Source organism: Nycticebus coucang, chromosome 4 (assembly GCF_027406575.1).
Source record: "Nycticebus coucang isolate mNycCou1 chromosome 4, mNycCou1.pri, whole genome shotgun sequence".
Taxonomy (NCBI): Eukaryota; Metazoa; Chordata; class Mammalia; order Primates; family Lorisidae; genus Nycticebus; species Nycticebus coucang.
In genome coordinates this window covers 95,370,115-95,395,758 of record NC_069783.1, presented here as the reverse complement: position 1 = coordinate 95,395,758, position 25,644 = coordinate 95,370,115, and the positions used below count along the sequence as shown (strand labels likewise).

Below are 25,644 nucleotides of genomic sequence, written 5' to 3'. Positions count from 1 at the left end.
TATTACATTCTAGGCCCACTGTCCAGGGTGCTTGAGATACAACAGGTTTCAGGTGAGCAATGTTAGCTCATGAAGCAATACTTGGGCTGTTTTTAGATTTCCTTATTGAGATTTATTTTGGTGTGGATGCTTGTGATGCCTTCCTAAGAAGCATCTGAAATTGATTTCTAAGATTCAGACTACATAACCCAGCAGGGAATGGGTCATGCTGGCAACTGGCCATCTGAGGCGCACCAGTGAGATGGAAAGGAGCAGAAAGGAAGCCCGTCTCAGCAGAAAACAAGGCACCAAGGGAATAACGAGCTCTGCGGACTTTCACCATAAACCCGTCACTGTCATTTTGCTGACTATATCTTTAAAATACCATCTTCTCCAAATCTGGGAGATTTTTTGCCTTGGGGAGGGGGAGTGAAATATGTTCTTAGAAGGTTCTAGAAACATTTTGTATGCAATGAACCAGCTCCTGCCAGGGTGTAACTGAGACTCTGTACCACCAAAAGGGCATTAATCTTTCAAATTAGGAGGGTGTGGCTAAACGCAGGGCAGCAGGACTGCACGGAAAGGGCACCTTTACCACCCGCCAAAGGGGGGGAAAATCCTTTTTACCAGGAAGATTAACACTGGGCTCATTTGTTATTTGACGCTGATGTATGGCAGAATTGAAGACTAAAAAAGCTATTAAAACACATTTCTTAAACAGACCGCATCCTTTTGGATTACATCAGTGCTCTCAGTTGGGGACAATTTTGGCAATGTCGGGAAACATTTTTGCTGTCACTACTGGAGTAGGTGGCGCTGGCATCTAGTGGGAGGGGGCGGGCTGCTGTGAAACGTCCTAGGGTGCACAGGATGGCCCCCACCACGAACTTACCAGGTCCAAAATGTCAATGGTGCAAAGTTGAGAAATTCTGGATTCGATTTACGGAATAGGGTGAACCAAGAAGTCCATCCCGGTAACTTTTACATCTTTCCCATTTTACCATGTTTCTAAATCATTTTTCAATCATCTTTGCAGCCCTCCTGGAGGTAATTTTTTTTTTTTTAAAGGATGAGGGCACTGTTAATGATGTCTGCTGGACCTTTCTGGAAAAAGCAAACCTCGAAGGCTGGGAAAGGCAGGAGTGGTAGAAATGCCTCCCTGCGCAGAGAGCCATGCCCCTCTTTAATTTGTAAAGTAAGGCAAGTGGGTGTTAAAAAGCTGAAAGTATTTATAGACAGAAGATAGCTTTCATCAGCTCACTGGCATTTCCATCAAATGTACGAGAACTGCAGTGAGTCACTGCTTTGAGGAAGCTCGGGAGGGTTTCGGCAGTCACCAGCAGCTCTGGGGAGTGATTCAAGCACCAGGGATTGCAAAGGGATGCACCCCTGTCCACAGGAAGGTGATTTCGACAGGGATGCTTCCAAAGGTGACATAATGGTCCAGAATTTTACAACCTCCAAACAGCAGAGGGAAATGACATCTCTTTTTATCTGCCAAATTCTGGAATCTGATGGAATACTGCCTGTGTTCTCTGGAACCACTGCTGGGTTAAATGGTTGCTACAGATTTTCTGAATAAAATTCAGAAATTCCACAAACTTCCTAATCCCCAGTCATCAAGAGCTTTCTCTCTTTTTGAGTCCCTTTGTTGAAATGCTTATAGCCACACAGTCTGGCCTGAGACCAAGTGGATTTTGTTTTTTCAAACTTCACAGGTGTGTGAGTCCTTCTGGGGTTCTGGTTTTGGCCTCTTTGAGAGGACAGGGAAGGATGAGGGATTCATGTGAAGAGGATGCCAGCAGTTCCCTGGGGGGTATGATGGATTCTCCTCTGGGCTCTGTCCTCATTTAAAAAAAGAAACATCCTGGCCACCAAGACATTGTGTCTGGATCCCTCATGTTCTCTGAAATGGCTCTGGAAACAGAACAGGAATGTGCAGCTAGAGAAGGATCCACACTCTGAAGCAGCAGCACCCTGGGCAACCGGCAAGCATGGTGTCAACCTGAGACAGTGCCCCCTCACCCCCGACTCCCATGCTAGGGCTCAGGCCATCAGGGAGGGGACAGTGGGGAGCTCCACTTGTTCCACACCAGTGCGTGTCAGCTGAACAGCCACAGGCTGGAAGAGGAGCCCAACATAGTCAGAGATGAATTCAAAGTACTGGTTGCTGGGTCTCCCAGACTACTCACAGCTGCAACTCCCTCAGAAGGCCTGCTGGTTGTGAGGCATGATTTCAGACCCAAGTCATTCATTCCGCACAGCTTCTTTTCATCTACTTTAATAAGTCTATACTGGGATCAGGGGAGAGGACATAAAGACCGTCCACACAAATCTAAAAGCTTCTCTGTCTAGAAATTCTAGTCTCCAGAATCTTAGTCCTATTTTCTAGCCCCTCCCAGGCCCTCCAATTTTTAAGTTTATAAAAGACTTATTTCCTCCAATACTTTTGATACTTTGAAACTCATTGGGGGAAGAAAAAAACATTGTGCTACAGGCTCTTAAAAAAAAAAAAGGCTGATGCTATAGGGTTATATGTTTTAAGTACTTTTCCATAAGAATTAAAAGATAAATTGATTTATGTAAAGTAGCATAATGATGCATTAATTCAACATTATAGTTCACTAGCTGCTTTAAATTTAACATACTTAAAAATGCATTGCTTCTGCAGAAAGTTCTGCATTTTCTTTAAATATAGTTCACATGTAGATTTAAGTATCTTTCATCTTATGCAAATGTTCATTAATGCCTTTATATTTCATAATATTTGGACATCTTCATTCTGGCATTTTCTTACTCCAGTACTTTCTGTTTTCTGCAGAGTTAATCTATGTAAATTGAAGTTTACATCACTTTTATATAGGCACAGGAGATGAGACAGAGAAAGATTTACCCCAAGAAGCCACTTTCTGAAAACCCTGCCAGGAACCACTGGGCCACAGCCAGTGTCTAACTTCCTTTTGCTGAATTCATCTGTCCCAGTTCCCCTCTTCTTGGTCAAGGGCCCAGTTCTCTGCCCCCAGTGCCATATCCATACACCCTCAGCCTCGTCCCCAGGGTAGAAGTCGGAGCTCCATATGTTTCTGGAGAGACTTATCCTCATCTATGCTGATAAGTTTCACCCAAAGATAAATACATGAATACAAGGTTGCAGGAGGCCACTTGTTCAGACCAGCCAGGTTTTCACAAATGTGGCCTTGAGGACAATGTGGGCACCTAACACAGAGGGGGAAATGTGACAGCCTTTCTGTTAGGGTGGACAGCCACACACCGTACCATATCGATGTAATATGAGCTCCAGTTAAAAGCATAAATTTATTTATTTATTTTCTGAGACTGAGTCTCACTATGTCACCCTGGGTAGAATGCAGTGGCAATCAGCCTGGCTCACAGCAACCTCAAATTCCTGGGTTTAAACGATTCTCCTGCCTCAGCCTCCTGAAGAGCTGAGACTATAGGCATCTGCCAGCATCCCCAGCTAATTTTTCTATTTTTAGTAGGGACAAGATCTCCTTCTTGCTCAGGCCGATCTCAACCACCTGAGCACAAGGGATGCTCCTGCCTTAGCCTTCCAGAGTGGTAGGATTAGAGGCATGAGCCACTGCGCCCTGCTTAAAAGCATAACTTTAAAAGAAGACTTTTATTTTCAAAATGTGTTTTTACAAAGGTGAAAAAAAATAATCATTGCATTCTAAAGAGGAGCCCCCTCTTTGCCAAACACCAGTGCAGGCTGATGTAATTTCCTGGCTCTCTTTCCCTTCACTCGAGCTTCTTCCAACCTACTCCTGCCCAGCTCCCTAGCTGGGTATCCTCTGGTTGTAAGAGGGCCTGTCCTGCCCTCATTGTGGTGACAGCACACAGCCACCTCCAATTTGGGATTCTTGGGTGCATCGCCCAACTCTGTAGCCAAAACCTAAGCAAAGGCAGGCACATCCCTGTCTCTCCAGGGTCAAGAACAATTGTGTCCTTTGGGCATAGGGTCTTATCTGGAGTAAGTAGCTACACTTTAATTGGCAACTGATTAAGCCAAGTTGAAAGTGTACTTCACCTCTAACATCAGCTGGGTGAATTCTTCATTGCTGAGGAATGAAGGCTTCCAGTCTTGCTGAATGTCACAGATTTCTGTTTGAGCTGAGACCTCTAAAAAAAAAAAAAAAAGATACAAATAAATTTTTAGGTCAATGGCACCTAGAACTTAAGAGTTAACAAATGAAACACATGTAACTTCTTTGTAATTTTGTGTTACTCTCTGTGCAGCTGAGTTCAAGAAGCCAATATAAGGAAATATGTCACCCTGATTTTTAAGTGTTGAGAACTTTGGGTTTTGTGGGCTTAAAATGCTTTTGATGTTCTCACACTCCTTTAATGAGGCTTTGGGGCAGAGAAGACCCCGCCCTCTGCATGGGTGTAGTACCTGCCACTTGGAGGTGGCATGATGCCCTCATATTTCTACATTTCAAACCCTGTCACCAGTGGTTAGAATTAGGTAGCTGCCGCCTAGCAATGCAACAGGAACAAAGATTGGGACCGTGGGACACTTCACAAGCTGCTTCTTCACGGTCAAGATGAAGGTGAAGCAGAACACTTCAGAGACGACCTGGGATTTTTCAAAATTTCAGAAACATCTTAGGCTTGGAGTGAATAACCCACTGTGTTATTGCAGAATGTTCCATATATTTTTTAGCATTTCCATTACTGAAGTATATTGTGCTACAATAATACACATTACTTAGTTGCTTTTAAGGCAAGAACTTCTCGGCAAAACTTTTTGGGTTACTCTGTAGTTTCACTATTTCATGTAACCACCTTGTACTGAAGACATTATTCATGTTTATCAGTGCAAACAGTAGATGGCCTGTACAGGACTCCTTAAATATTCTAGTTCTTCTGGTCTTTAGAAAGAATGTTTTATTATTAAATCATCCCTGATAAGATTATCACAGACAGCTCAAACACAATATCAAATATATTTTTCCTTCATCTTAAACCAACATTTTGTTCTACTTTACATAGTAAGTGATTTCTTCAGGGATTATTTTCTTAGTGCTAGGGAAAACAGGTAAGAATATAAGACTTATATCTGAGAAAATAAAACTAACCCATTTGACAACTTCCTGGAGAAGGTGAATTATTCAGGCAGATAAGTTATCAACTTTAAACCAGGAGAAAGATTCAAGGCTCTCCCCGTTTGTGCCTGTGTTTGTGGTAATCTCCCTTACATGAAGCCTGGGGGATGAATTCTGCCACTGGAATGAAAGTGGCAGTTACTCATGAGCAAAGGATGTCAAGAGCCAAGTTACATACATGTGAATCTATAAAGCTTTACTACTTCTATGACCCGACATTCAGCTCTGTTGGGAAGGTTTCTCCCTTCAACATGTTGGAGAAAGTAAGTTGCTGCTGCTGATATATAAAACTGGATTTTTGTCTTTGTGATTTTAAAGGAGCACAAAGAAGCCACTAAGAGCCTTTGGTAACCGCACACAGGAAAAAACACAGGAGAGGAAACCATGCCAGCAGTCAGGCAGGCAATGCCAGTGAAGAGGGCGCTCAGGGAGGTCCAGCGTGTGGGGTCACCGCATGGTGCTGGGCGCACTTGGTGAGATGCATCCTGGGAGGCAGAGGCAGGGTGCCAAGTACAGATCTTGGCCAGAGATCATTCTTCAGTGCTGGCCAAGGTACGGAAGAGAGGGTAAAGCTCCCAATTCTTCAAACAAATGGTTGCCCCAGTTTGACCCCGTTAGTAACAAGACAGACCAAGGATGTGCTAATATATCAGCCCTGTTAACTCTTCTTCTTTCTCCCAAGTACACTCATCTGTAAGACCCTTTTGACCATTATGATCTAATCCTAGATTTTTTTTTGTCACCCTGGGTAGAGTGCCCTTTCATCATCATAGCTCACAGCAACCTCTCACTTTTGGGCTCAAGTAATCCTCTTGCCTCAGCCTTTGAAGTAGATGGGACTACAGACACCCACCACAATGCCCAGCTAGTTTTTCTATTTTTAGTAGAGATGAGGTCTCACTTTTGCTCAGGCTGGTGTAGAACTCCTGAACTCAAGCAATCCACCTGCCTTGGCTTCTCAAAGTGCTAGGATTACCGGTGTGAGCCACCATGCCCGGACCAAATTGTAGATTAATTCTCCAGGAGAAAACCCAAAATTTCATTTAGATAGAGGTCCATTCAACGTAAGGGTGAAGGAAAATGAAAGCCCTGTTCCTTTTACAAAAGCCATTTTTTAGATCTTTATTGCATAGGACTGGATATTTTTCAGTAACAGCACACAAATGCTAAAGCAGCCACTTCACTTGCTTTGTAGTTCAACAACTCAAGTTTAGTCCTTGGAAATATTAAAAAATATGTAAGTTAGATAAGATGTCTCAAAGCAAGGGGAAAAATGTGATGCTGGGAAACATAATTCAGTGCTCTACCCATGTCTTCACTGGCACTGATGCGATCAGGTTGTCAGCTATAAGTGACAGGGCAGGATCAAGAGGGATGGTCAAAGTGGTTGTTAAATTTCGAGGAAAACAAAACCACCTGTGAGCCATTTTTGCAGGGCATGATTGCAATTACCAGTCCACCTCCAAATGCCACTCTGGTATAACTTATAGTTGTGCCCTGAAGTACTCAACTCTGGTAACTCTGAATGAGGAGTGGCACTTCTTTGGGCTGTATGTGGTCGAAGAAAAGTCTGGAAAATGGGGTAGAAAATACTGCAGAGCTAGGTAAACGTCACCCTGTCTGATAGGGATATTTCTCTTTGTTCTGCAGTTCTCTCAACCCACGCCACACCCACGCAGACAGATGCACTGAAGGGAATGAATGAGAAATGGGATTTGGTGCTGGGAGAAAATTTCATTAGATCAGCTTGAGACTCACTTGGGAAGAGGATTACGTGCAGGCCAGGCTGGCCCCGTAGGTGGATGTGGATGGGGTTGCTCAATATGCCTGCTGTTTATATGATTTAGGGTTTTCTCCCTTACAGGAGATACAGTTAACACATGATTTTCCTACCAAGACACACGGTCAGATTCTCATCTTGATTTGGCCCACTTTAAAAAATAAATAAGTGTGAAATCCAGAATTAAAGATATATTCCCCAAGATGAGAAAACAGTGCTTGAAGGATTATTGAGGAAAGAGATAATTAACCTTGAGGATGACTTAGACCTGCTCTCCTTTTAGCATGAAGGCAAAAGCCTATCTCCATCCATGGTTCTTCACCCTGGCTGCATACTACAATCACCTGGAGAGCTTTAAAAATGCTGATGCCTGAGCCTTCCCTAGCAGTCTGCTGGTAAAATGCTCTCCACCTCCAACAACAAAAAGCCCTGATCTGTAGTGTTTGCCCATTACTATGGTGTAAACACTCTCACCATGGCTGATTCCAAGCTACCAACTTGATGTCAACTGCCTTATAAAACTTCTGAACATCTAATGGTCTCTTCCTGCAAGTTGGTACAAGCTGGTTCCAGCACACGACTGGAGTCCCAGCTCAGAGATTCTGAGGTAGTGAGCTGTTACCCAGTTGTTCCGCATAGTTAAAAGAATTCTCAGGTGATTCTAGTGAGAAGGTTGAGAACCACTGGTCTACATGGATACACTCATGGATAGCTACAGTGTGGCCAGGATACACAATAAATATCTGCAAGAGCACCATGTCTTGAGGAAGAGCAGTACAATGTAGTATTAAAAACCTGGGCTCTGCAGACAGGCAGCTGGGCTTAGATTCCACATCTTCCTGGCTGTCTGACTCGGGTCCAGGACTTAACCTTGCATGCCTCTGTTGCTGTATCTGTGCAGTGGTACCAACTCAAAGTGCTGCCGTGAAGCTTGGAGGAGTTCCCATAGGTAGAGCCTTAGGTCAATGCATGACTCACAGTAAGCCTTGAAAAAATGAGGACCACCATTCTCCACTTTGTCACAGATGCCTACAGTCCATGTCTGTTATGACTGTCAGTAAAGGAAAGTGCTTGTTTTTTTTTTTTTTTTTTGCCTTAACCCAAATTTCAGTCCAAGCAACTACTCTACTTCTCCATAAAGTCTGCCATGGAATGCCTGCCTCCTTTTGGATATGGAATCACAGAGACGAGTGGCAGCTTTGTGTGATCCTGTCCGCGTCTGAACAGGTTGAGCAGAGTAGCCCTTCATCTTATGAAAAAGGCAAGATGAGACAGGCACTCCCGGTGTTTGGAGGCTGCGTTTCTGCTGACTGATCCTTTCCAGGGCCCAGATTTGACAATTCTGTAATTCCACAGCGGACAGAGCCCGGCATAAATGTCACACTGATGAACTTGATCCCAGCTGGCCTACTTAACAGCTGTCCTGCTTCTCAGTGGCACTGACCTAGTTTGAGTAATTTGCACAAAATATCTCGGCAATCAAACCAACCTGCTATTTCACTTGGCTAAATCATTATTTAGGAAATATAACCATTCTGATTAAATTATTGGGGGCAATCAAAGACTGCTGTAACACTTTATTCCAATCCTTCCTGATGGATCTTCCCTAACTTTTAACAAAAGCCATTAAATGTTCTTTACTCTTTCCCTGGGCAGCTTTGGGGGTGGGGGGCAGGAAGGAGGATCAATCATTACTGTCACATTTTTAATAGGTATATATGATTATCAAAGAAATAATAAAAGAATAAGAAGTACAGAAAAACTTTCCAGCATTCCAGCTGCACTCCCTTCCATGAAGTCATCTTGTCTAGGGAAATGTTCAGTGGAACAGAATCGTCACCATCAGCAGAGAAGAACTGTAATTATTTCCTCACTAGTTCTGACATTTCTGACTTTTGGTGTCATGGTTAAAGAAAAGAGGATTCTGCTCTTCCTGCTTGTGAATAGATCCTCAGCCCTCCCAAATATTCTCTGAATTTTCATACCATGTTGGGTGATTGGCAGGGTAGGTGTGATTAGCACCAAGAGGCAAAAGGGTTTTCAGCAGAGTAAAAGGGTGAGAGGATGATTTAAGAAAGACATGAGTTCAAGGATGGATCTGAGTGGTAAGGTTGTGTGATGGAATACTACACACCAGTGAAGAGGAAGGTGGACAGATTTCACAAACACCAGGTGCACAGTGCGTGATTCCACCTAAGGAGGTCCCCACAGTGAAACACCAGCCTGTAGTGCTGGAAGTCAGAGTAGAGGTTTTCTTTGGAGACAGAAGAAGTAGACAGGAAGGGGCATCTACCGGGGAAGATTCTATTTCTTGATCCAAGTATTGGCTCCCCAGCTCATGATGTAATTCAATCACATAGTTATGATGTGTGTATTTTCCATCTGTGTTATACTTTTATAAAGTATAAAGAAAAGTTAAAAAAGAAAAGGAATCGTGAGCTGGGATAACTGGATATTCACATACAAAAGAATGAATGTCCACTTCCTACCTTAGACCATTCACAAAACTAATTCAAAATGGATAAAATTTCTAAATACTTAACCTATAGTTTAAAACTATAAAACTCTTAGAAAAAACTCTTAGATATAAGTCTTAATTACCTTAGATTGGGCAATGGTTTCTTAGATATGATACCTAAAGCACAAGCAATCAAAGGAAAAAAAATAAGCTGAACATTAATCTATTAAAATTCAAAACCTTTGTGTGTCAGAAAACGTTGTTGAAAAGAGTTGAAAAGACAATCCACAGAATGGGGGAAAATATTTGCAAATTATATGTCTGATAAGGGTTTAGTATCCAGAACATATAAAGAACTCTTGCAACTCACAAATAAAAAGATAAGTTAGTAACTCAATTTAAAAATGGGCAATGGATTTGGACATTTCTCCAAAGAAGAGATACAAAGGGCTCACAAACACATGAAAAGATTGTGCAACACACAATCTCATTAGTCACCACAGAAATGCAAATCAAAACCCTATGAGATATTATCTGATACCCATTAGGGAAACAATCATCATCATCATCATAATGAAAATAACAAGTGTATTGGTAAAGATGTGGAGAAATTGGGACCTTCGTGTATTCTGCTGGGAATGTAAAAGGATGAAGCTACTTTGGAAAACAATTTGGAATTTGATCAAAAAGTTAATTACTAGTTACCACTTGACCTAGCAATTCTACTCTTGGGAATATACCCAAGAGAAGTGAAAACATGTATCAGTTTACAAATGGGTACATGAATGTTCAAAATAGCACTATTCACAACAGCCCCAAATTGGTCTCGAACTTATGAGCTCAGGCAATCCACATGCCTCGGCCTCCCAGAGAACTAGGATTATAGGTGTGAGCCACCACACCTGGCCTAACAGCCCCAAATTGGAAATAAGCCAAATATTCATCAACTTAGGAATGGATAATCAAAACGTGGTACGTCCACGTAATGGACTATCATTTGTCTATAAAGGCAAATGAAGTACTAACACATGCTAAATAGAAATGCCTAAGTGAAAGAAGCCAGACACAAAGGCCATACATTGTATGATTCTTTTTGTATGAAATGCCCAGACAAGGTAAATCCATAGATAGAAAATAGGCTGGTGGTTGTCAGGACCTGGGGTGGGGGGCACATGGTAAGTGCTCATCAGTGAGGGGGTTCTGGGTTTGTTTGTTTTTTTGAAACAGGGTCTGGCTCTGTCACCTAGGATATAATCAGCTCACTGTATCCTCAAATACCAGTGCTCAAGTGATCCTCTCATCTAAGCCTTCCACGCTTCTGGGACAAGTGTGAGACAATGTGCCCTGCTGGATAGATGGCTTCTTTCTGGGGTGAAGTTAGACAGTGGTGATGGTAGCATAACCTTGTGAATATACAATAACTGACTACATTCTATACTTTAAAATGGTGAATTGTATGATATAGAAATTGTATCTTAATAAAAATACAATAGATTTGACAGTAAGTAAATGAATTATTTTCAGTGTATTTTTTCACAGTGTAGCTCAGAAGACCAAGAGTGAATTTTATGATGTAGAAATCATATCTTAATAAAGATATAATAGATTTGACAGTATGTAAGTGAATTATTTTCAGTGTATTTTTTTTCATGGTGCAGCTCAGAAGACCAAAGAGTTTGGGGGCAGTGGCAGAGAGGGATAGAAAAAGTTCATATGGCCTTGTACTGTTCACGGGTGATTGAAAGACACTTGCTCCAGGGAATTTTGAGGAAGACTCTCTCGGGCCGGGTGCTACCTGCAGGGCTGCTCTGGATTCTCTCATCTGGCTAACAGCTGCTGGAGATGGGGCTATTACAGAGTGTGGAGAGCCTATGACTGAGAGGTCCTGCCTGCCCAGGAGAGTGAGCTGACCATGGGGAAGTCATGCCACGTGGAGAGGGCAGGGTGGAATCAAAACAGAGAGAGTGCAACCTTTACCGTTGTGTTTCTGCAGAAATCCAATGACCTTTTCCAACACGGTGGTTTTGTCCATTTTGCGCGTGTTGCCAGGGAGCATGGAGCTGAGCTCTTTGATAAGAACATTGAACTGGTCCCGACGCTTCTTCTCCGACTTGTTTCTAGAAGCTCTGTAAACACAAAACACACAGGTTACTACTGGAACATTCTACTTCATAAATGCTTTGTTTATGAAACAGAGGTACTTTGTCATAGAGCACGCTCTATTGTGATCATCTTATCAAAAACTCCTTTAGGGAGGTGATGTTAGCCACATTTCAGAGCTGAGTAACGTGACAGAAAATGTTTTGAAGAAAAAAAATAAAATGTTTCTAGACTCTTGGCCACAAAGAAAGACAGCATTAATAACCAGTAAGTTCTGACTCAGATGCAACATTTTACCCAGATTAGCTCTGTACCCAGCCGCCAGTCACTCTGACTTTAGAAGCAAATGACATGCTGCTTATTGAGACTGCTGTGCTCTGGAAGTCCTTCCTCAGGTTCAAACTACATCCTCCCTGCAACCCAGAGCACCCAGCTCAGTGCCGAGGCACAAGGGGTGGCCAGCAGGACACATCCTGGCCCCTGCCCCAAGGAGCTCCCCACCCTGCTGGGGAGACAAGGCAGAGCTCTGCAGACCCAGGGCTGACGTGTGACAGGTGCCGCATGTGGCTGTAAGCTGCTGAAAGCATCTGAGCCCTTTGGAAAATGACATGAAGGAAACTCAAACGCATATCACCAAGTCGAAGGCACCAGTCTGAAAAAGCTACATATGGTATGAGTCCAAGTCTATGACATTCTGGAAGATGCAAATCTATGGAGACAGTGCAAAGATCAGTGGTTGCTGGGGGTTAGAGAGGGGTGAAAAGGCAGAGCACAGAGGATTTGCAGGGTAGTACAACCTACTCTGTCTGATACCACCATGGTGGACACGTGTCTTTACACATTTGTCCAAACTTGAAGAATGCGCATCACCAACAGTAGCCCTATGTTAGTATGGACTTTGGGAGATGACACTGTGTCAGTGTGGGTCCACTGGTTGTAACTAATGTCCCGCTCAGGTGGGGGTGGGGTGGGGTGTTGATAATGAGGGAGGTAGGGTGGGGGGGGAGGAACTGGGGAATATGAGCAAATCGTGGTATCTTCTACTCAACTTGGCTGTGAGCCTAGATCTGCTTTAAAAAGTAAAGTCTATTTTTATTTATTTATTTACTTTTGAGACAGAGTATCACTCTGTCACCCTGGGTAGAGTGCTGTGGCGTCAGTCCAGTGCACAGCAGACTCAAACACTTGGGCTCAAGTGATCCTTCTGCCTCAGTCTCCTGCGTAGTTGGAACTCCAGGTACCTGCTACCACGTCTGGCTAATTTTTCTCTTTCAGGGGTCTCACTCTTGCTCAGGCTGGTCTCAAACTCCTGAGCTCAAGCAATCCACCTGCCTCAGACTCCGAGAGTGTGAGGATTACAGACATGATTCACCACATCCAGTAAATTCCATGTAAAAACAAAAACATGACATCCTACACTATACGCCTGTGGGATAGACCACAATGATGCTGCTCAGTTAGAGGGGAGGGGACGTCTCTAAGGAAAGTGAATCCAGAATCCCAGCTCTAGGGTCTGCTCTAGCACACAACCCAACAGAGAGCACGCAAGGCAGAAAGCCCTCCCCTGAGCAAGCCAGGAAGCAGGGACTCTAATAGGGTGACACACCATGGCCCTCTCCAACAGTCAGCTTGTCTGAAGGAGAGCAAGGAGCTCCAGGGCTGGGGGAACTGACCCACTCTTCCTCCCAAATTCACCCAAGATGGATGTTCTAGAAGGTGGCCTCCCTGAGCGAGAGCAGGGCCTGTCAAACACCATCTGCCTGCAGGGCCAGGCATCCCAGGCTTGGGAGCAAGACTCCTAGAAGAACTCGTCACTCATCAGGAGGCTCATGGCCAGTGTGCAGTTAGGACGCCAGGTGCCGGTGGATTGTGACACACCTCCTGTGGGGCAGGTATCAATATCTACAGGTATCAATATCAATAAAGACTCTGCTTCCCCCAGTAGCCCTTGGAAAAATTCAGTGTCCTTCCCCTAGACACCATGACGGTCGTAACCACTGATGTGCCTCTGCCCAACCACACGCAGCCTGTCTTTGAGATGCATGTTCACAACGCATCTTATATTGATTATGTTTCAATTTGGGCTATTTCCTGAGAATATTTGAACAATTCTTTAAAGCCCACCTGAAGTGTGTGGTTACTACCCTTTACCTAAAGGGTCTTTTCCTTATCCCTAGGGCAGTGAAGCTACTTTTCTCTCCTTCCTATCTGTTCTTGGGTTTTGGGTTAAGGGATTTCTACAAAGGCCGCATCCCCAGCCGAGCCGCTCCCTACACCTGTGCTCTCTCACCTCCCAGGCTAGCCGCAGGTGCGGCAGCAAGAGGCTGAAGGGTCTTGTTGCTGGTCTAGGCTGAAAAGCACAGCGTTCAAACACATGGAGAGAAGAAAGGAACCCTTTAACTTTCTGAGTGGCTGTCTATGCATTATAAATAATTTTTTGGCCTAGATTTCAGAGTGACATGCAACCTCCTTAGCCAAAAAAAGCTCTGTTCCTGTCCTAGTTTGCCCATTATAAATTATTTGTGAGCTGATAACACCCAGCTCATTATTGCTCTGTTCTCTTCTTCAATGAGTGTAATGATGACCAACATGGTCTGGCAGAGGCTCCGATGAAGGCTCCTATCATTAGTGACAAAAACACAAGCTTGTTCCCGTCACCCTCTGTCCGGGACACACCATGGGCCCCACTGGAAATTGGTCCCTGTCATCTGGCTCTGTAGCTATTAAGTCAGAGAAAGAAAATGAGCCTGGAGTGACCTTATTTCCAATAAGGAGGTGTGCTCGACAGGCCCCAAGACCACCACACACAGACACTGACAGGATGAAAACACTGCAGCAATCAGGATTTAGGTCACCCTTTTTAGGCATTATTTCCATTTCATAAAATTCACCCATTTTAAGCACAGAGTTTGATGAATTTGGGTAATCGTGTAACCACCACTAAAGCCGAGATATACAACACGACGTATGCAAGTTCCCTCACCGTAAAGGGTCTTCTGTGTATCTGTTACGAATCTCCCAACCACAGCCACAGGCCACCACTGCCGTGCTGTCAATTTAGTTCCACCTTCTCTAGAATTTCACATAAATGGAATCATACAGGATACAGTCTTTAACTTTTATTTAGCACAAAGTTTTTGAGATGCAGCTGACTGGCATTCCATTGAATGAATATGCCACAACACATGGTTTGTTTCCAGGTTGGGGGTATTAAGAATAATGGTGTTCTAGCTTGGTGCCTGTAAGTCATGGATAGCATGCCAGCCACATACATGGGAGCTGCCAGGTTCAAACTCAGCCCAGACCTGCCAAACAACAATGACAACAACAACAAAAAATAGCTGGGCGTTGTGGTGGGCACCTGTAGTCCCAGCTACTCAGGAGGCCATGGCAAGAGAATCGCTTAAGCCCAAGAGTTTAAGGTTGCTGTGAGCTGTGACACCACGGCATTCTACCAAGGGTAACGTAGTGAGACTCTGCCTCAAAAAAAAAAATAATGGTGTTCACTAAGAAAATGCTGTGAAGGCTATGTTAACCAGTTTGATGAAAATATTTCAAATTGTATATAAAACCAGCACATTGTACCCCATGATTGCATTAATGTACACAGCTATGATTTAATAATAATAAAATGGTGTTCTGAATACTCCTGCATAGATCTTAGTGTAGATACAGGCATTCATTTGCCTAGGGCAAATGCAGAGGCATGAAATTGCCGGGTCATATGTTTAACCTTATAAAACACCTCTATACTATTATACAAAGCTGGCTAGACCATTTTTGCATTTCTCCCAGCAATGTATGAGTGTCCTAGTTGCTACAATCCTTGTCAACACTTGGTACTGTCAATCATTTCTTGTTTTTTACTTTTGCCATTGAAGTGTGTTATCTTTGTGGTTTGAATTTGCATTTCCTGATGACTAGTGATGTTGAATGTCTTTTGGTGTGCTTAAGGCCTTCATGCTTTGGTGAAGGGTTTGTTCAAATCTTCCGCCTGTTTTTCAACTTGATTATCTTCTTCTTGAGTTTAAGAGACAGAGAGAGGGAGGAGGAGAGGGAAAAGCAGGGGAAGGTATGTGTGTGCACTTTAAATATACATTGAAATAAACCTCACCCTTTGATTTTTGAATGGAGGGCTGGAACAGTCCTAGGTTGTCTGTTTTCAAGTGTCCTTCCTTGGGCATCTTGAGAAGTTTGGTTACATTGGTAACATCTTCTGGGCTCTTACTATGTAACAGGTATCATATGAAGTGCTTTACATACTGTACGTTGATTCCTTTACTCCTCAAACAACCCCATAAGGTACATATCGTTATCATTCCGATTTCACAGGGAAGGAGTTGAGAAGCCCTGTAACTCGCCAGCATCTCACAGCTAGACAGTGGTGGTGCAGGCTGGCTCCAGTGTCCATGCCACCAGGCAATGCTCTCTCCTCCATCATCCTATAACTTCTTCCCCCCAGATCACTGTGGCATGACCTATCTCAGAGCTATGGACCCAGCATTCCAGGAGCACAGAACTGAGAGTGACTAACTATGGCTGCTTAAATTTACAGCACAAAAACAAAACACTATTCAGAAAACCAGCCTTGCATGATAACAGGATACCCGTGTTTGTGTTCCCCATTGGTGAAGGATATGCCCCAGAATCAAGGGAAGATTGTGACTCTAGCCCCAGCTCCTAGGAAGAGAGGCCTTTCTCACTGTCATGGTCATCTGTGGTTGTTCAGTATTGCCATTCACCAGCTATTTCTGGTTTGTCTTCTAGACAGAGTAGGATTGCACTTTCCTGCCCACGGAAGTTAGGTATGGCCAGATGACTCACCTAAGAACCTGTAGGCACAAAGGGCCCGTGCTGGTTCTCAGGAGAAGCATGAAGAGTCGATGTCAAACCTGCCCCATTCTTTTTCTCTACCTTGGCAACAGGAGAGATGAAGCCTCTCGTGGCCTGGGTTTCTGCGTGAGGACACTTTACAGCAAGGGTCTCCGCAGCTCTAGTGATGCTGGACAGATCAGGTTACTCCTCTGGAAGTGGCTTCCAGGGATGTGTGGGTGAGAAAGAGGAGCTTGGCAGGGAGCCTTAAATAGTAAACCAGGCAACCTTGTCTGAGCTCATAGAGGAGTCTGGGAGGGTGTTGATGGACTGTGTGAAGGACGGAAACTGGTCAGGACATCAGAAAATGGGGAAGAGGGACCCAATTTAGAGGGCAGTGAGCAGAGAAGGATGGATGGACAGGGATCTTTTGCTCAAAGCACAACACTGCTGTGCCACCCTCGCCCCCGGCCCTTGTGCTCTGGGGCACAGTATAATTTAATAAGTTCATGTTACCATCATCACAGTCAAAACACAGAACAGTTCCTTCCCAAACTCCCTCATCCCCCCACTCCCTGCACCCCGGCCAAGCTCTGTTCTGTTCTCCACCACTACATTCTCTTTTCAAGAACGTCTTAACAATACGATCCTGCAGCGCCTCACCTCTGAATCTGGCTGCTTCTACCCAGCACAATGCCTTTGAGATTTGTCCAAGTTGCCATGCCTATCAATCCCCGTGCCTGCTCACTGTTGTGTAGTTTTCTGTTGCACGGATGCTCCACAGCTGGTCTGTTCATTCACCCACTGAAAGAAATCTGGGTTGTTTCCAGTTTCAGAGATTATGAATAGAGCTGCTATAAATGTTTGTGTACAGGTTTTTGAGTGAATGTGTTTTCATTTTTCCGAAGTAAATAACCTGAGTACACCGGTTGGGTCATACAGAAAGTGTACGTTTAACTCTGTAAGAAACTGCCAAACGGGTTTCCAGAGTGACCACTCCACCATTTCAATTTCCACCCAGCAATGTGTGAGTGATCCAGCTGTTCCACGTCCTCAAGGAGATATATTCTTGTCAGTACTTTAAATTTTAGCCAATCTAAGAAATGAGCAGTGGTACTTTATTGGGGTTTTAATTTGCATTTCTCTAATGGTTAATGACATTGAACATCTTTTCATGTACTTTTTTTGCCATCTGTATACTCTCTTTGGTGAAGTATCTGTTCATATCTTTTGCCCATTTTAAAATTGGGTTGTTTCTTATTGTCGACTTTTGAGAGTTCAATTATATATTCCAAATACAAGTCTTTTGTCAGACATGTGACTCGTCAATATTTTCTCCTAGACCGGAGCTTGTCTTTTTATTTTTGGAATAGCTTACAGAGTAAGTTCTTAATTGTGGTGAAGTTCAAATTAAAAATGTTTTTCTCTTATTGTTTTTACTTGTGGTGTTAGGTCTAGGATCTCTTTGCTTAATCTTACAGGCCAGAAATACTTTCTTCTATGTTTTCTTCTAAGGGTTTCTGAGTTTTACACATTTTACATGTAAATTTATAATCTATTTTGAATTAGCATTTTTATTCATTAACAGATGTTACATGTTGTCAAATCCCTTTTGCATAAATTGATATGACCATTTGTTTTTTCTTCTATAACCTGCTAACATGATGGATTATGCTAATTTTTGAATACTGAACAGCTGCATTCCCTGGATAAACTCTTCTTGGTTATGATTTTTTTAAAAAATGTATATATATATGTATATTGTTAGATATGATTTGTTAATGTTTTGTTGAGGAATGCTACATCTGCATTCATAAGGAATATTGATCTGTAGTTTTCTTTTCTCTAATGTCTTTGCCTTGGTAATGCTGGTCTAATAAAATATGTTGAAAAGCATTTCCTCCTTTTCAATTTTCTGGAGAGACTGCTTAGAATTGATGATATTTCTTCTTTTAATGTTTAGCAGAATTCACCAGGGAAATCATCTTACACTGGAGATTTCTTATTGAGGTTTTTTAACTATAAATTCAATTTATTAGTTACAGGACTCTTTAGGCTTTCACTTTCATCTTGTGTGAGTTTGGTATAGTTTTTAAGTAATTGGTCCATCTTAACTAAGTTGTGGGATTTATATGGATATAACTGTTCATGGTATTCCCTTATGGTCCTTTTAATGTCTGAGGGATATGTAGTAATAGGCCCTCTTATTCCTATTGGTAATTTATGTTTTCTTTTTTTTTTTTTTGATCAGTCTTTCAATAGCTTATCAATTTTATTGATTTTTTTTTAAAAAAACACCTTTTGGTTTCATTGATTTTTCTCTACTGTTTTTCTGTTTTCGATCTTATTGTTTTCTGCTTTTATACCTATTACTTCCATCCTAACTATGCATTTTTTCGCTCTTCTTTTTCTAGTTTCTTCAGGAAAAAGCTTAGTTGTTGACTTGAGAGACTTCTTCATTTCTATTGTGAGCATTTAATATTGCGATTTTCCTTCTACATGCTTTGTGGTGCTTTAGCTACAACTCACAAATTTTGAAATGTTGTACTTTCATTCTCATTCAGTTTAAAGTACTTTCTAAAATCCTTGAGACTTTCTTCTTGATTCATGAGTTACCTCAAAGTTTGTTTCATTTCAATTTTTAGAGATATTTTTCCTGCTGTCTTTGTGACTCTAATACAATTTATGTTCATGTTTTATGAAGCAGGATTTGGTCTATCTCGGTTAAACGTTCAATATGTACTTGAAAATATGGGTATTCTGTAACTGTTAAGTGAAATGTTTAGTCAATGTCAATCACATTCTGTTGGTTGATGGTGTTTTTCAGTTATTTTACACCCTTACTGAATTTTAGTCCACTGGTTTTATTACTATAAGAGACATATCAAAGACTCGTCCCAGACCTCCGGAAGAGCTGCACCGGGACCCGCGATCGGCACCAACCTGGACCTCAGGAAGAGCTGTGCCAGGACCCGTGATCAGCACCCGCTCAGACCTCCAGAAGAGCTGCGCAGGGACCCGTGATCAGCACCCTCCCAGACCTCTGGAAGAGCTGTCCCGGGACCCACCATCGGTACACACCCGGACCTCTGGAAGAGCTATGCCCGCCCGGACCCCAGTAAGAGCTGTGCTGGGACCCGCTATCCCGCCCGTCGGGCCTCCCCATGCCCTGACCAGGAACTCCGGTAGCTGCACAACCCCACGGCCTCCCTCCTGTACCCTCTCTGCCTCCACACCAGCCTGCTTGTCTGGCCAGGGACTCTGGTAGCCACGTGCCCTCCAGAACCCTCCCTGCCTCTCCGGGAAGCCCTTCTCCTGGACAGAGACTGCTGGAGCCTTGGGCCCTCTGTACCAAAGTGATTTGGCACCAGATACTCTGAGAACTGTGTGCACCAACCCCCACCCTGTTGCTGGATCTGCGGGTGTCACAATCCAGAGCTGCTGCCACAACCAGAACTCCCTGGCTGGGGCAGCCCCAGAAGAGCTACACAGGGTCACTTCCTACAAAGATCCAGCAACAATAGAGTGATCCCCCTGGAGTCTAATCTTGGAGAGACACCACCCCAACACTGAGGACGGCCACAGGCAATGGTGAAAAACAATCATGAGACAAAAATTAAAGGAAAAACTCTGGCAATATGAGTAATCAGAGTAGACCAACTCACCCAAGGAACAATGGGGCAGACACAGCACAAGATCCCATGCACAAACAATTCAGAAATCGAATTCAGAATCTGGATAGCAAATAAGATTTAATTAGCATTCCAAGCAGTAACCCCAAAGATGTCTCAAGAATTCAACGAATTCAAAAACCAAATGATCAAAGATTTTGACACATTGAGACAAGAAGTTGCAGCACTTAAAGATCTTAAAAACACAGTAGAATGCCTCAGTAACAGAATGGAGCAAGCAGAAGAAAGGATTTCTGACATTGAAGACAAAGCTTTCGAACACTCCCAAACTCTCAAAGAGGAAGAGAAATGGAGTGCAAAAACAGATCACTCTCTCAGAGAGCTCTGGGATAATTTGAAGAAAACCAATGTTCATCTTATAGGGATCCCTGAAAGTGATGAAGGGGCTTCACAAGGCACAGTCTCTTCTCCATGAGATTATGAAAGAGAACTTCCCAGACACGCCAACAGATTCTAAAATTCAGATAGCTGATAGTTTCCGAAATCCAGCACAACTCAACCCAAATAAGACATCGCCCAGACACATCATAATCAATTTCACTAAAGTTAATATGAAGGAGAAAATTCTGAAAGCAGCCAGACAAAAGAAAACCATCACCTACAAGGGGAAGAATATTAGAATAACTGCAGATCTCTCTGCTGAAACCTTTCAAGCTAGAAAAGGATGGTCATCAAATTTTAATCTCCTAAAACAAAATAACTTTCAACCCAGGATTCTGTACCTCGCCTAAATGAGTTTCATTTATGATGGAGAAATTAAATACTTTAATGACATTCACATGTTGAAGAAATTTACCACAAGTAAACCAGCTCTCAGGATACTCTCAGACCTATCCTCCATGAAGACCAGCATAATCCTCCACCACAAAAGTAAACCCACCTAGAAAATTTTGATCCAATTCCAACTTCCACACTCGCAAAAGGATTAAAAATGTTCACCGGACTCTCAAAAGGCTTATCAATATTCTCAATTAATGTGAATGGTCTAAATTGTCCTCTAAAGATGCACAGGTTGGCTGACTGGATACAAAAACTCAAGCCAGATATCTGCTACATACAAGAATCTCATCTTACATTAAAAGACAAATATAGACTCAAGGTGAAGGGATGGTCATCTATACTCCAGGCAAATGGAAAGCAGAAAAAAGCAGGCGTTGCAATCCTATTTACAGATGCAATAGGCTTTAAACCAACCAAAATAAGGAAGGATAAGGATGGACACTTCATATTTGTTAAAGGAAATACTCAATATGATGAGATTTCAATTATTAATATTTATGCACCCAACCAGAATGCACCTCAATTTACAAGAGAAACTCTAACAGAGATGAGATTTGATTTCCTCCAGTTCCATAGTAGTTGGAGATTTTAACACCCCTTTAGCAGTGCTGGATAGATCCTCCAAAAAGAAGCAAAGCAAAGAAATTTTAGATTTAAACTTAACCATTCAAAATCTGGACTTAACAGACATCTACAGAACATTTCATCCCAACAAAATGAATACACATTCTTCTCATCAGCCCACAGAACATATTCCAAAATCGACCACATCCTGGGCCAACAATCTAACCTCAGCAAATTTAAAAATATAGAAATTATTCCTTGTATCTTCTTAGATCGTCATGGAATAAAAGTTGAACTCAATAACAACAGGAATCTGCATACCCATACAAGAACATGGAAGCTAAATAACCTTATGCTGAAGAATAGATGGGTTATAGACAAGATTAAGAAGGAAATCACCAAATTTTTGGAACAAAACAACAACGAAGAGACTAATTATCAGAACCTCTGTGATACTGTAAAGGTAGTTCTAAGAGGGAAATTTCTAGCACTGCAAGCCTTCCTCAAGAAAACGGAAAGAGAGGAATATCCCATTAATAACTTAATGGGATATCTCAAGCAACTGGAGAAGGAAGAACATTTCAACTCCAAACCCAGCAGAAGATAAGAAATAACCAAAATCAGAGCAGAATTAAATTAAATTGAAAACAAAAGAATTATACCATAGATCAATAAATCCAAAAGTTGGTTTTTTGAAAAAGTCAATAAAATAGATAAACCTTTGGCCAACCTAACCAGGAAAAAAAGAGTAAAATCTCTAATTTCATCAATCAGAAATGATAAAGATGAAATAACAACAGACACTTCAGAAATTAAAAAAATCCTTAATGAATATTACAAGGAAATTTACTCTTAGAAGTATGAAAATCTGAAAGAAATCGACCAATACTTGGAAGTACACCACGCACCAAGACTTAGCCAGAATGAAGTGGAAATGTTGAAAAGACCTATATCAAGTTCAGAAATAGGATCAACTATACAAAATCTCCCTAAAAAGAAAAGCGCAGGACCAGATGGCTTTACGTCAGAATTCTACCAAACCTTTAAAGAAGAACTAGTACCTATATTACTAAACCTCTTCCAAAATATAGAAAAAGAAGGAATACTACCCAACACATTCTACAAAGCAAAAATCACCTTGATCCCCAAACCAGGGAAAGACCCAAGAAGAAAAGAAAATTATAGACCAATATCACTAATGAATATTGATGCAAAAATACTCAATAACATCCTAACAAACAGAATCCAACAATACATCAAAAAAATTATACACCATGACCAAGTGGGATTTATCCCCGAGTCTCAAGGCTGGTTCAATATACGTAAATCTATAAATGTAATTCAGCACATAAACAAACTAAAAAATAAAGACCATATGATTCTCTCAATTGATGCAGAAAAAGCTTTCGATAATATCCAGCATCCCTTCATGATCAGAACACTTAAGAAAATTGGTATTGAAGGGACATTTCTTAAACTAATAGAGGCCATCTACAGCAAACCCACAGCCAATATCATATTGAATGGAGTTAAATTGAAATCATTTCCACTTAGATCAGGAACCAGGCAAGGTTGCCCATTGTCTCCACTGCTCTTTAACATTGTCATGGAAGTTTTATCCATTGCAATTAGGGAAGAAAAGGCGATCAAGGGTATCCACATAGGGTCAGAAGAGATCAAACTTTCACTCTTCGCAGATGACATGATTGTATATCTAGAAAACACTAGGGATTCTACTACAAAACTTTTAGAAGTGATCAAGGAATATAGCAATATCTCAGGCTACAAAATCAACACCCATAAATCTGTAGCCTTTATATATACCAACAATAGCGAGCTGAACAAACAGTCAAGGACTCTATTCCTTTCACAGTAGTGCCAAAGAAGATGGAACTATTCGGGAGTTTATCCAACAAAGGATGTGAAAGATCTCTATAAAGAGAACTATGAAACTTCAAGAAAAGAAATAGCTAAAGATGTTAACAAATGGAAAAACATACCATGCTCATGGCTGGGAAGAATCAACATCGTTAAAATGTCTATACTACCCAAAGCAATATATAATTTTAATGCAATTCCTATTAAAGCTCCATTGTCATATTTTAAAGATCTTGAAAAAATAATACTTCTTTTTATATGGAATCAGAAAAAAGCTCAAATAGCCAAAACATTACTCAGAAATAAAAACAAAGCTGGAGGAATCACGCTACCAGACCTGAGACTGTACTATAAATTGATAGTGATCAAAATTGGCACAAAAACAAAGAAGTAGATGTCTGGAACAGAATAGAGAACCAAGAGATGAATCAAGCTACTTACTGTTATTTGATCTTTGACAAGCCAATTAAAAACATTCAGTGGGGAAAAGATTCCCTATTTAACAAATGGTGCTGGGTGAACCGGCTGGCGATCTGTAAAAGACTGAAACTGGACCCACACCTTTCACCATTAACTAAGATACACTCTCACTGGATAAAAGATTTAAACTTAAGACATGAAACTATAAAAATACTTGAAGAAAGTGCAGGGAAAACTCTTGAAGGAATCGTCCTGGGTGAATATTTTATGAGGAGGACTCCCCAGGCAATTGAAGCAGTATCAAAAATACACTACTGGGATCTGATCAAACTAAAAAGCTTCTGCCAGCCAAGAACATAGTAAGTAAAGCAAGCACAGCCCTCAGAATGGGAGAAAATATTTGCAGGTTATACCTCTGATAAAGGTTTAATAACCAGAATCCACAGAGAAATCAAACGTATTAGCAAGAAAAGAACAAGTGATCCCATCTCAGGGTGGGCAAAGGCCTTGAAGAGAAACTTCTCTAAAGAAGACAGATGCATGATCTACAGGCACATGAAAAAAAGCTCATCATCCTTAATCATCAGAGCAATGCAAATCAAAACTACTTTGAGATATTACCTAACCCCAGTAAGAGTAGCCCACATAACACAATCCCAAAACCAGAGATTTTGGCGTGGATGTGTAGAAAAGGGCACACTTCTACACTGCTGGTGGGAATGCTCACTAATATGTTCCTTTTGGAAGGATGTTCAGAGAATACTTAGAGATCTAAAAATAGACCTTCCCTTAGATCCTATAATTCCTTACTAGGTATATACCCAGAAGACCAAAAATCACAATATAACAAAGACATCTGTACCAGAATGTTTATTGCAGCCCAATTCATAATTGCTAAGCCATGGAAGAAGCCCAAGTGCCCATCGACCCATGAATGGACTAGCAAATTGTGGTACATGTATACCATGGAATATTATGAAGCCTTAAAGAAAGATGGAGACTTTACCTCTTTCATGCTTACATGGATGGAGCTGGAACATATGCTTCTTAGTAAAGTATCTCAAGAATGGAAGAAAAAGTATCCAATGTACTCAGCCCTACTATGAAGCCAATTTATAGCTTTCATATGAAGGCTATGACCCAACTATAGCACAAGAATATGGGGAAAGGGCCAAGGGAGGGGAAGGGAGGGGGGAGGTTAAGGTGGAGAGAAGGTAATGGGTGGGGTCACACCTATAGTGCATCTTAGAATGGAAACAGGCGAAACCTACTAAATGCAGAATGCAAATGTCTACATACAATAACTAAGAAAATGCCATGAAGGCTACGTTGAACAGTTTGATGAGAATATTTCAGATTGTATATGAAACCAGCCCATTGTACCCTTTGATTGCACAAATGTACACAGCTATGATTTAACAATAAAAAATAAATAAAAATTAAAAAAAAAGGACTCGTCTAGTCCTTCAGGTTGTTTCATGTATTTGTAATGTATTTAAATAGATGTATTTATGTTTTAGATTCTTTCTTTTTTTTATGCAATAATTTTTATTTGCATAAATTTATGGGGTACTACTCTTGACTATTTATCATTATATAATATCTCTTTTATTCCTGATAAATTTCTTCACCCTGAAATCTACTACATTTGATATTAATACAGCTATTCTGGCTTTCTTTTAGTTTCTGCATGGTATGTCATTTTCATAGTTTTAATTTTAATTCAGCTATCATATATTTGAGGTGAATGTCTTGTGGACAGCATATATTTAGGTTATTAAAAAAATCTATGACAACAACTCTTTTAGTTGACATATTTAGACCATTTCTACTTAATATAGTTACATGTATGTTTGGACTTAGGTCTGTCTTATGTTTTCTCTACTTGTTATGTTTAGTTATTATGCCTGTTCCCCCTTTCCTGCCTTCTGGGCTGTTTATTTCTTAATGTTTCATTTCAATTTATCTATTATTTCCCTCCCTAAATTTCTTTGTATAGCATTTAATAATAATTCTAGGAACTGTAATTTATAAACTTGTCTTTTCAAAGCCCAC

The 25,644-nt window shown here is 41.5% G+C and overlaps 1 protein-coding gene across 6 annotated transcripts in view; it reads right to left on the bottom strand.

The window, feature by feature from the left end:
• The window catches only part of NPAS2 (neuronal PAS domain protein 2), a 172,065-nt gene that overhangs the window by 61,355 nt on the left and 85,066 nt on the right, over nucleotides 1-25,644 (bottom strand). For all 6 annotated transcript variants that reach the window (XM_053589934.1, XM_053589940.1, XM_053589939.1 and 3 more), the window contains exons 3-4: nucleotides 11,321-11,469; nucleotides 4,028-4,119 (exon numbers count right to left, since the gene is read on the bottom strand). In XM_053589934.1, coding sequence (XP_053445909.1) covers nucleotides 4,028-4,119; nucleotides 11,321-11,469 — 241 coding nt within the window. The remainder of the gene's footprint in view (nucleotides 1-4,027; nucleotides 4,120-11,320; nucleotides 11,470-25,644) is intronic.